This window comes from Perissodus microlepis, chromosome 12 (assembly GCF_051167445.1).
Source record: "Perissodus microlepis isolate ML-2025 ecotype Zambia chromosome 12, ASM5116744v1, whole genome shotgun sequence".
In the NCBI taxonomy this organism is placed as follows: Eukaryota; Metazoa; Chordata; class Actinopteri; order Cichliformes; family Cichlidae; genus Perissodus; species Perissodus microlepis.
Window position 1 is genome coordinate 3,229,668 of NC_140472.1, and position 13,088 is coordinate 3,242,755.

The following is a 13,088-nucleotide window of genomic DNA, read 5'->3' on the forward strand; positions in this document are numbered from 1 at the left end:
TTTGTGTCTGTCTACACGTTGGGTGAGTGCCGAGTATTTGGTTGTGTATATGGGGGTGGGAATGTACGTCTGTGTCCGCGTGTGCCTGTTCGTCTGTGTCTATATGTCAGGTTGGGTCTTAGACTCGACCTCTCTGGGTACATCTCAGGCCCTCCAAAGTACGGAGGCCTATCTCCCCTCACCACACTCCCTGCCGGTGGCTGATGCCCTCAGACGTTGGTGTGTTGGTGGTTCTTGTCGACTGGGGCTGGGCGCTCAGGTATGTACCGGCTCACTCCTGGTGGCCGATTGGCGGGGCCTGGCGCCTGTGGCCCGGCTGGGCCCCTTCCGGGGGGTGGGGTGCCCTCAGGCCTCTGGCCTCGGGGCCTGAAGCTCGGTCCTCTCTGGCACAGCTGGCTGCCGGCAGAGCCCGCGGGCACGCCACTGCAACCCCCTCTGGCCTCTGCTCCGTAGCTGCGGGGTGACCTCTCGTTTGGGGCTCTGCTCAGCTCTTCCCAGGAGGGTGGCACGGTTCCCCCCCTTAGGGTATTATCAAACCAATCCACCTTCCTATTTTGTCCAATACTTTTTGCCAAAAGGGATAAACTTTCCCACATTCCCAAATAGCATGCATAAATGTCCCTGGATCTGAACTACATTTCCAGCATATATTACTGGGACTGATTCCCATTCTATAAAGTTTGGACGGAGTGAAGTACCATCTGTGTATTAATTTATGCTGAGTAAATTTACCCCTGGCCTCTCTTATATATTTATCAGAGAATGACAAAATTCTACACCAGTCTTCTTTAGAAATTGCACAACTCAGATCTCTCTGCCATATAATCCTCAAGTTTTCACATATCTCTTTTTTTGGATTGTTAAACAGTTTGTAGAAAACAGCTGCTCTATGTGCTGTACTGGACAATTCTAAAAACTCTACCACCATATTTGAGCTTTGAGTAAATTTTCTTTTGGTAATACAATCCCTTATTTGTAAATATCTCCAAAAATTATTTTCTCTTATCAAACCATATTTTTGGGTTATTTCAGCGAATGACATAAACACTCCCCCTGAGTAAAGATCACTTATCCTGTGTATGCCTTTGACAAGCCATTCCTTCCAGAACACTGTTTTTCGCCCAATCTGTACAGCAGTGTTGTTCCATAGCGAGGTATAAGGTTGTCTTAAATGAGATGCTCCACACATCTTGTGCACCTCTACCCAGACAGCTTTAGAATACCCAAGCACTGGGTTATTATGAAAGTCTTGTCCATTAATTGCTGAGCCCTGTGAGAGAACATCCAAGGGTGTAAAAGGGCTCACTAGTTCCCGTTCGATCTTCATCCAGCTCAGCTCAGAGTCCGAACCTGTCCAGTGCTTGGCCAGTCTTGACATTTCAAAAGCTAAATTATACAACTTCACATTTGGGAGGGCCATTCCCCCAATGTCTTTAGAGGCCCACATTTTCTTTATATTCACTCTTGGCTTCTTGTTATTCCACAAAAAATCTTTAATTAACTTCTCAAATTGACTAAATATGTGTAAAGGAATTCTTTACACATATTTACACAACAATTCTGATGGCTAAAGATCCAAACGGGACAAAAAAAAAAAAAAAAAAAGAATTGATAAACTGTACAAATATAGCCTGAGGCTGAGGATTAGTGGACTTTGCAAGAGCTTCTTGCAGGTTCAGGTGAGGTCAAAAGTGCAGGGAACAGTCATGTCTTTGTAATACTTTCTTCAAGTCAGAAAGTCACATGGATGTGTTCTTACTTTTACATATTTTCTTTTTCATGCATGCAGCAGTAAAATGAATAGCGACCATATGAGTTGACTCAGCTTCTGGGTGCAGGCCTCCACTGTTTTAGATGTTTTTGAATAGACAGCTTTGTGTCAGCAGTATTTCTGTGTAGCATGTCTTTAAGCTAAGGGTTTAAAAGCTCACAGTGTACACTACAGCCTCCAGGCTCACTCTGTCCCGAACATCAAAAATTTAAACACCTCAGAAAGAAACAGTCTTAGGCTAAGTTGTAGCATTTCCACATATTAAATACTGGGCCTCTGGATCTTCACCTTAGTCTTAGCTGATGTTTTTCCTGTTTTGTGTATTTTTTTTCTGCCATAAAACTGTATTGGTCTGTGCTGTTCAGGGACCCAGGTGCAGCAACCTTTAGCATGTTTGCTTTTGAGAGCAATTTAACTGTAAATGTATATTAGCCATATAATAGCTCTGTAGATTACACAGATTTTATATATAGTCATGCAATAGACTGGCGTGTACCACACCTCTCAAGCACCTCTGAAGCAGAAGAAAATGGATGGTCTGTGGAAGCTAGCAATGAGGTAACAGATCCTTATATATCAACTAGCCGAACTTAACTAAGCCTCTACAGCGCGCTGTTATATAGTTTTAGCTCATATTTTTTTAGATCGATAGATGTAGCAGTGCTGTACATTTTTCTTTTTTTTTGGTTTTCTGACGTTATATAATCTTTGATGTCAACTAGCTAGCTGACGTAACATCTAACAAACTCAAGCTACCAAATCGTCTTTTTAATGTACGCCTGGACATTATGCTTTGTTGTTACACCTGGAAAAAATGGCACATTGATAATTTCACTGGAGTCAAAAGAATTTGGACCATTTTTAACCTTCAGTAGTTTCTCAGTGATTGCTTAATATTAGGAATTGAAGGAGGTTCTGGAAAGAAACTAGCTAATCACATCAAGATAAAAAGCCAATTCCACTGCCAGCATGCACGTATAAGCTTAAGGTGAGACGCAGCATGTTCCCTCAAAGTGTACTATTATGTATTTTCAGGACTTCTTCCACAAGACACTGGACCCTCTGTACTTAGTACCTGCTGTAGGCGAGTTGATGAGGTGCCATGTAGGCCAGAAACTGTCTCATGCCAGTTTTCATATTAAATAGAAAACTGCGAATGTCACTCTTGTAAATTTAATGGCAACCAGCGGGAGAAATTCCTGTGGTTTATATCATTAATTTTGCACTGACTGCACTGAATGTCCTATTAGCACATGGCATGTAGTAAACTTGCCCCATATTTAAATGAGGAGCCTCATAATCCAGCTACTTTTGTTTCCTAATAATATATAATATAATTTTGCAAAGAAGTACATTTCTACTTTATTTATGGGAAGTGACATGAAAGCACATTGCTAGACATGCCTAATATGACAGGAAGTGCAATAAGATGAAAGCAACATTTGAGCTGTTTTAATGTTAAAATGTAGATTTTATTTTCTTTGCAAAAGAAACCCAGCTGACACCCAACAAAGAGCCTTAATTTTCCTTTTTTGATGTTATATTTTATATTTAGAAAGTGAATTATAGTTGTGAAACAATAGGAGATGGAGGAGATGGCTTGGGTTTTGGGGGATAATCGGGGCTGTCAGTGGTGTTGATATCAGACAATGTCAAAGAACAATGGTGACAGGCGGAAACACAGAAAGGAAATTTGACAGCCCAGAGAGGATTTTAGTGTGGATAGCTAATGATTTCATCCATGCTGCTTTGTTTTAAGTTCTTTTTCACACCCAGAAAAATTAGACAAGAGTGGAGTGGGAAGGAGGAGATTGGGTTAAAAAGAGCTTATTAATTAATAACGTTAGCTAGGACAGCCTCTGGAATAGAGAGGTTTTATGAAAGGTTTTTTTTTTTAATTAAAAAGGTTGGCTGGTTGTTGGAGGGCTGCAAGATAAAAATAAAAAAAAAGTGTGTGTGTGTGGATGGTTTGGTTTCCAGTTTCAAATGATGCTGCCTTTATTAGTGTTAGTATTCAATTCAGTTCAATTCCATTTTATTTATATAGCGCCAAATCACAACAAAAGTCGCCTCAAGGTGCTTCATAGATACAGAGAAAAACCCAACAATCATATGACCCCCTATTCAGATGCTTATTGGTGTTTGGATTTTGTGCTGCTTCCATCATGGACCAGATTCTGACAGCTTTTCTTCCTCCGCTTTCCTCTTTCTCTACCTGTGTTTATGTGTCCTTATATTAATGCATGTATTTTCACAATTCTTCACCCTCATATATCCATATACACAAAGACATTCTCAGACTCCAAAAATAAATACACAATGTCAAACTAGATAAAGCTTTTGTCATTTTTTTTTTTATTTTAGAAACTGCATGAAAATCAATGCAGTGGAAAGTGAATGCAGTTTTTTTTTCCTTTTCTGTTTATGTCACTGAAGTCGCACTTTGGAGAACAATAGAAACATCAAAGCGGTGCTCTGAGCATGTGAAAGAATTGTTTGGAGGGATAAAATATTGCGTGTGCAATCAACACAACACTGCAACAGCCAGCATTGTTGTGGCACTAGTGATTGTGGATTTCTTTGCTGCCTTCACACGTTGTCTTTCTAGTGTTTTTGTCCAGAAGTTTTCAGCTTTTTTAAGCCTTTGAGGAGATTTCTGCCTCAGACTACACAGCTGCACTGCTTTAGAGCAGGGACCTTGTTCTAGTCCCCCTTTTAAAGTGGTGTGACACCAAAGCTAATCTAGAACTGAATGTATGGCTAAGACTTCAGTTGCTGTAATGTACACTAAATCTAATGAACTTATATAAGCAGTGACCTGGAGAACATTGTATACATCAATCCACAAATCAGAAAGTAGTAGGTGCTTTTGTCCTACTTATTGTTTCTCTGCAGCGTGTGATTACAGTTTATTAAATGAAATTAAAATATTAACACCTCGCAACTATCACGTGTTAATATTATGATAAAAGACTTTTTGCCTCATGTTTCTACCTGGTAATTGTTACTCGTTGTTGAAGGTTGAGTTGCAGTTTAATAATGCAATAATTATGATAATAAATAATGCTGAATCTTTTTTTTTTTTTTTTTTTTTACTGCGTCTGCAGCTCTTGAGCTTGTTTTAGGATCAGAGGACAAAACCTATGAAGCAGTAAAGTTTGGCGTGCTTTGGGTTTTTTTGTGACAGAAATTACATTTTCAGCAAAACTGTCTAAACACTAACATGCATATCACTTCTTCTGACTGTATTAGTAACATGACATATGGTTAGCCATACAGTGTGTCAGTCACCTGTCACAACCAATAGAAGCATGCCTTGAATCATACCAGTGGTAGACTATAGAGCTCAAATGTTAGGAAATACTGTATGGGAATAATATTCATGTATCTGTTTCATTTCTGTTTGGTTACAGATTCAAAAACAATATACATTAGGTTGATTAAAATACAGTAAAAAATACAGGATTTTCACTTTTATAGATGCAATAAATAAGTTTCAAGGGTCTCCTGTCTTAAAGTACAACACATTGTAACCTCATCTTTGTATCCTCCCTATATGGACTCTGTGGTTGTGTAACCACTTCACCTTCTTTTCGCTGACCAAAATTTATAAATGCATGAAGGTCTTCATCTTAGTTAACTTTTAGTCTGTGTATCTTATTGAGAGACAGTTATATTGATTGACATTATAATGATGATCTGCAGTTTACTGAAAGAGATAAACATAGAGACCGCTTCCTCGAGGTCTTTCTAGTTTCAACCTCTACTACACCCATCGTCTGATCTATTATCTCTGTGATTCTCAAATCCCCTTTCAAATTATCTATTGTTATGGAAAGTTATACATTTTTACACTGAGAAATTATTAAATTAAAATGTAAAATTAAATCCACATTGGCCCACAGCTTGTACTGTAGTGTGTGCAGTGCAGCTTTGCTGACACATTTTCTCCCCCAACATAATATTGCTGAAGGAACTGCTTGCTTCTGGTCTTTTTCCCTCCCAGGTCCACTTGGTGGAATATTTTGTTTCACTCGTTCTTCTCGATTAAACTTGCTCACTAACAAAGCACAATTCTTATACAGCAATTGAGAGGTGTTGATTAAGCCTAGGAAGTTGAACAGATCTGTTTGTCAGAGTGAGAAAGTTTGTAAGTTTGTCTGTTTCAGAGAGTTTAGTGATTGCTGCATCAGGAAAGCTCACAGAAATGTATTGGAAGGTTTAGGTATAAAAACCTATTAAAGAAAGGACCACTGGCTTCCTGCTTTAGGTGGCTGCACCAGCCTTGTACGGAGTTACATATTTCTGATTTCTAATTCAGATTCAGTAATTATATCCTGCCGGCAAAAGGTGACTGCCGCAGTACCGAAGTGAAGTTAAATGCAGGAACAAGGCACCTCCTGTCTAATGGGCTTTTAATTAAGCAGAAGCCATTGAGCAGAGAGGACTTTGATGACTACAGGGAAGCAAAGTCCATCACCATAACCAAAAAATCGACACATTTCCAAGCCCTCTCTTTTTAAACCCACCTGTCGACAGCAAAACCAATTCATAATAATACAGCAGCGTTTGTGTCTCTCACAAAAACCTGTAATCCCCGCTCGCCACCTGCTAGTCTGTATTTCTTCTCTCTGCCCTTCTTTCTGCAAGTGACATTCTTAACTGAAATACCAAAGGACTTAAGTAGGCTCTATTTTATGTGACTTTGTACCTGCCATTCGCTGTCCTTGGGAGGCTTAAGTATAACAGCTCATTGGGCTGTGGAGAACAAAGCGATAAAGGCAGACAAGCTAGAGAGATTACTGATGCCCAGAAAACAAACAAACAAACATATATATATATATATATATATATATACCCTCCTGTTATACGTGAGGATTTTTATTCAATTACTCCGAATCTCACCTCTATCTTTACTGTCACTTTGCTGATTTGATTTCTGTTTTGTCAAAATAGCCGTTAAAACTAAAACCGTATCGAAGCGTAACGCGTGCCCTTCTTCCCTGAGGACCCCACATCTTGCGTTTGCCCGCCTGTGGGAGGGTGATAACCAGCAAGGGAGGCTGAAGAAACAGGCTTACCTCATCTCCTAAGCGTCTGATACTGCAGAATGGGATCATAAGGTCTCCACGGTGCAGAAGCTCCTGCTGCAAATTGATGCTCTTTCCAGTGTTACAGTTTATCGCCCGGATGGCGGGTGGGGGTCGGCGTGAGTGGAGTGTTGGTGGGGGGCAGAAAAATGACAAAGCAAACTATTATCTTTCAGGGAGGAGTGTTCGCAGATTGGAAAGTTGCTTTGGTGTTGCCTGCAATGCGCGGGTTATGGGAGGTTAATGTGAAATTACACAGCAAATAAGAGCAGCCAGCGGGGAAAAAGTCAGATGGAGTGGCTGGGGCTGCAGGCTGCTGGAGAAGGAGAAAAGGGGGAGGTGTGATAGGAATACATCTTAATCTGGCACTCTGTTTCTGTCAAAGCTTGTTCCGGGTCAAATTATGAGAGCTGGCCAGTGAGCTCAGTCCCATTACTAACAGATGAGTCGATCGCTCATCCTGTTACGGCTTTACAAGGCTTCCCCGCTACTCTAGACAGGTACAAATTTAAGGTTGAGCGATGCCCTAAATTGGATCCAGTAACTAGGGCAATGGAACTACAATATCACTTTACGATGTCGACACTGAAATCCACTCTCGCACCACGTCTCAACTAGAAGCAGCCATGCTGCCCGTGACATTTTCAAGATTAGTCTGGTAATGTTCATTAAACACAATCTCTGCACTGCACATATGACTGGCAGGGGTGAAATATACATTACTTTGTTTTGCAAATTTGTCATGCTTTAATTGTGTCTCTGCAAAGGAGAGCTGCGGCGCAAAAGAACCCTCCTCAAACTCACTGCCAGATTTGTCCTTGTATTTATAGACCTGGCAGGGCAGACTGAGAGAGGCAATAGAGAAAGCTGCGAGAGGGAACAAAGGAGTTTCTGAGCACAAATGCACACGGAAGGGCTGCAATGATACAGTGGAGGGGTTATCAATCAAAACGTTCGTGCATTTACTCGTACGCAAAACACAAGAATCTAGCTTAAAGCATAAAAATACACAGAGCGCTTCATCATAAACACTCTCTGTGGCTTGGTTGTCCTTTTATGAGCTCTGCTGTCAAATACATGTAGGCTGTGGAAATGGGTGTGGTTGATAACAGAGCGTGACGTCAAGCTTTACAAGTCAAGAGAAGCAAACATGAACAGCTAGAAGCTACAGCTGGTTATAAATCCTGTGAATAAAAAGAAATCAGTATTGAAAAACATCTCATAAAGACTACAGTTGCTTCTCAAATAAACCCAGATTAAAAAAGAGAAATCCAACATCATGCCGGCCAATTAATTTAGTTTTTTTTCTTCGTTTTTACTGGTTGTTTGGTTTAGTTTTTATCACTAAAACGACTCTGTTATGTTTAGGAAAAGTAGTTTCTAAATGCTTCTTCCCAACAATAATCCTACACAAATTGCACTCAACAGTATCCTGTCCATTTATATGTCACGCCCAGCAGCATCCACATGTGACAAGTCGGGAGTGAGTTACCCATCTTTATGAATATCTCTGTTTTTGACACAAGGCTAGTCTTATTCTATGTTTGTCCCTTATTTCTTTCTTATTTCTACACATATCAGCCAGAATATTAGAACCTGATATTGTGTAGGTCTCTTTTGTGCAGCCAAAACAGCCGTGACACATGAGGGAATTGACTGGGACCTCATGGGGTATCCTGTTGTGTCTGTCACTGGGAAATTGACAGTGAATAGGGCTTATTCCAGCGCATCCAGTGAAAGCATGATTGGACTGGGATCTGGGGAGTTTGGGGAGGCTGGGTCAAAACCCTTGAGCTTTCTGTTGTGTTCAAGGAACAGAGCTAAAGTGCGGTGATGGTGCCGCTGTCCAGGAGTACCATCGCTGTGGATGGTACCTGCTGAAATGTTTAGGTGGGTGTTAGGTAGGTGTCACATGAATGATGAGTTTGCCAGCTGGACATTCTAGCAAGATAGTTAACATTCATAAAATGTCTGTTTTTTAATGCTGTGGCTGAACAGTTTATGTGTCCAGTGATAGCATATTTTGCATTTAGACCTCAGACTTCAGTTGAAAACGGAGTTCAAACTTGCAGTTTAAAGTTGAGAGGCATTAAAAAGTTTAACTTTTTCCAAAATTTATATTCGCTATACTAAGATGTGATACGGAGAGCATGCAACAGATATGCAAAGTAAAAATGCAAAGTGGATGAAGGTAAATAGAAGACGACCTTTCAGAAATGCTTTTTTATATTTTTATTTATTTATTTATTTTAGAGAGATATGGAAAGCATTTACTATATAACTTCACAAGTAAATAAGATGCCATCTGCTGTGCCATCCCACATATTTGCTACTTCTTCCTTTGCCAGTTCTCATTGTTAAAAGGTGAGAAATTTCTTCACTCTCGTGCAAACACGCACACAAACACACACACGCACGCTCACACACAGACACTCAGTGGCTGTGCAGTGAGCACCAGGAGTCTTCCACTGGGTGGAACAAGGATGTAACTATAGCACCATGCCGGGCTCCATCTGCTATGTGGCCATCCCTCTGTGGCCTGACCCCACGGATGCTGCTGAGTCAAAGTGACATTCTGGTTCACAGGGGTATTAGAAAGCCGAGCACCAGCAGAGAGGTAGCTCACAGCAAGAGTGGACGAGCAGCAAACATACCTTTTTTTTCTTCACTTTTTTTTGTCCTGACTGACATTTTGTCAGTCAGGACAACTAGAGCCAATAGAAAATTGTTATTTCCTTTTCAGTAAGTTATATTTGGATCTAGTGGGAAGAGCAGGCCGTAACCAGCTTACAGATAAGACAGGTAAACAACTTAAATAGTGCACCCTAGATGAGGTCTGCTAATTGGATGCATCAGCTGAGCCATCGGCTAATGTGAGCTGGCACTAAGATCGGCTGATCTGGGAGGTCCCAGCATTTGTGGCCTGTCGTAATATGTCTGACTACATGATTATAGTGATAACTGAAAATATCACCACTCTCATTACTGTTTTTACGACTAAGGATGATGTCAGCAGCGTTGGTGCCTCTCCGTCTTCGTATTTAGCAAAACACTTTAAAGGCTGAGAAGGATTTACTGAAGCTAAATGGGAATCATAGTTTTGTTTACCCTGTAGTTCATTTCTATCAATATTCAGACGCAGAACAGTACTACAAGTGTTTCCTGCTCTTGTAAATAATTCAGCCACAGCAGTTATAATAGCCACCTCATTATCCCCGCATAATGAATTAGGGACGTGGAAACATGGGGAAATAAAAGCAGATGTGAGTGAAATGTGTTTGTCAGGCATTGAATTCTGAGCCTAATTGGGGCCGTGTGGAGGGGGTGGCAATCACAAGATGCTGACTGCGTGTATTCACAGTTGCCATAGGAATCATTTAAGTGCTTCTGTCCGGTTAACACTGTTATTTCTTACTGCAAACTCGCAGTGCGTCTTTCAGAGAATACTGTATTTTTCCGGAAATGACAGGGACGTTTGCCAGACTTGAAAACAACTATTATTAGCCGAGGAGAGTCTCAGCATCGTGACAGAATGTGTGAACTTAGAACAAGTGACGCTAGTGCACAGATCATTTTAATAATTGGGTCAGTCTCGATAGCGGCACGATGTAGGACTCTAATCACAGATGTACAAAAGGGGTTGCTGTGGAGTCTGTGTGAGGAGGAGGCAGAAAGTTGAAAATGGATAGGGAGGGCTCCGCGGTTATGAAGGATGAAAGGAGGCTGAATGGGAGAGGGAGGAGGACACCGAACATATCAGCAGCCTTTCTACTGCAGGAACCATGAGCAGACACCCTGATTGGCCCTGTAAGCCTTTTTCTGTGCAGTATAAGATCGGTCTGACTCACACAGTGATGTAATCATTTTGTGACAGGTGCAACCCTGCATTCATTTTATGTTATTTCTTTTTTCTCCACCTCTGTGGCAGATGGTATTATGTTTGAATGAGCAGCAGTCTGTTTTTCTTTATCTTAGTTCCAATAGGTAGCTTTTTTCCCCTTTTTTTTCAAAATGGCACATGTTCCAAGTCAAAGCAATCAACATTGAGGTTGTCAGGGACTCTCAGAAGTACCCACTCCAGAGTAGGTCCTTTTATTTTCCCTGAAAATGGCCGTCAAAGACTTTGTTAAATCGTCTAATCGTTGTTTCGCTCAGTATTTCTAGCATTTGTATCTCAGTTTTGTGTATGTTGTTTTTGAATCTGATTTGGTCTTACATTTGAGAAGAACACAGAATAGCAATCTTTATTATTGAGTCTTTATTATTCATGTATTTGGCTTCTTCACATTCAGCACGCACTCTCCCATTACGCACAACGGAGATAAAACGCAGTCAGTTTGACTTTTGGCTGCCTGCTTCTACTAGGATATGTTGTCTTCATCGTACCATTAGCACTGAAAGGATACTATAACAACAAACTTTACCCTCCATGTTACCAAAGTCATACTTACAGTTTCTGGTAGGCTGGCTGTGCTGTGTGTTTTTCCATGTGGTCTCTTTGTTATCTTTAGTTTCTTTTCTTTTGCAGATGAAAACTGGGTCATTTGTAAATTAAAATATTTATTATTCCTCTGCCTTTGAGGTAAATAGTTGTGCATCGGAGAGAAATATAAGAGTGTTTGCACTATGAAAATTCCTCTTTTACAGAGCATTTTACTCACTCAAGGGAAAAACTTCTTTTTTAAATCCAACCAGCAGAAGCAAACAATGAGCCCGATGTTAACACATTCAACTCACGAACATCTCTGATATGAACATTTTAGCCTTTGATATGGTTGTAACTCGTGACTTTGTCTCTATGCTACTTTGTCCTTGCTTACCTGAACACCTAAATGGACCAGAGCCATTATTAATACCACGAGTTACTCCTGTGATTTCCCTGCTACAACATTTCAAAGTGTCAGCTTCAGCCTTCCTGAAGGTCACAACACGACCCCTGAGATGGCTCCACAATTTTCAAACTTAGCAAACCTTTCCTTGCTGTAGACTCACATTAACATACATGTATAAAACTCACAATCTACCTTACAGCAAGCAACCGCTTCTTGAATATACTCTTTGTCTTCTCTAATATATTCATATTAATCCTTTGAAGGAAAAATGCAATTAATAAAGTCAGCGTAGGTTTAATATCGGTGAATAATTTTTGCATTTCTTTTATCAGGTGTAAGCAGATGACGTACCCAGAGGACCTTCCTCAGATCTCAGTAGTCTTCATCTTTGTGAATGAGGCTCTGTCAGTGATCCTGCGCTCCGTCCACAGTGTGGTCAATCACACACCGGCACACCTGCTGAAGGAGATCATCTTGGTAGATGACAACAGTGACAGTGGTAAGACCTTTCACGGTTTTATTAATATAATATCTTATATTAGTTTTAATTCTCTTAAAAAAATACCAGTATAGTTGTTTTTCTGTTGAGGTCAGTCTTTGTTCTTTAACATTAACTGACGGCTTTAATTGAAATCTAGCCAGTTACAGTATTTCCTTATTGCAACATGTTTTTGTTTTTTGTATCAGGATCCTATCTCTAAGTTTATTCTCGGACAGGGAATTAAAAAAAAATCTTATGGTTTGCTTATTCAGTTGAGACAGCCACTTTATTTATCTCTGGCTGTCTGCTCTCATGGAACAGCGTGACGTTTTTAAATTCATGTCTGAATTGTTGGTCTGTTTATGCTACGGTACATTTTAGTATTTTCTTATGTGTTCCTGTACCACACTTTTCTGAGTTTTTTATGTCTGTTTGGGTTCGTGAGTAACGGTTGAGGTGATGGCGAACCCCTGAGGGTAAACACTTGAGCACCAGGTTTTAAAATAGCATAAAAAAAGTGGGGGGAGCAGGGATGGATTTGTCTCATCTACACTGCCGTGTACTACTGTCTCCATGGCGATGTGGGCAAATCCTTCAGTGGTCTCCACTCCTCGGTGCCCACAGCAGCTGATGATGCTTAGCTTCATCTCCCCAAAGCTTTCCTGTTTGGAGAGCGAGTCACAATGAACTAGATTCCAGACCACGCTTGGCCCTTCTTCACTTGGCACTGAGTAGCAAGCCTGCCTCCCTCAGGCTGGCAGAAGAAAAGGACACATAAATAACATACTAAAAGAAGGCAAACCAGGAGTCACCACTGGCACATTTCCATTCCCCACTAAGCCTCTAACTGCCGACCATTAAAAAGGGAGGCTTTAAAAGTCAGCGAACAGAGAGAATGGAGTCTGACCTCATGT

At 40.7% G+C, this 13,088-nt stretch overlaps 1 protein-coding gene across 1 annotated transcript in view; it reads left to right on the forward strand.

Moving 5' to 3' along the window:
• Positions 1-13,088, forward strand: part of galnt9 (polypeptide N-acetylgalactosaminyltransferase 9) — a 107,359-nt gene that overhangs the window by 17,320 nt on the left and 76,951 nt on the right. The window contains exon 3 of the mRNA XM_084947524.1: positions 12,026-12,192. Within this exon, the coding sequence (XP_084803650.1) occupies positions 12,026-12,192 (167 nt within the window). The remainder of the gene's footprint in view (positions 1-12,025; positions 12,193-13,088) is intronic.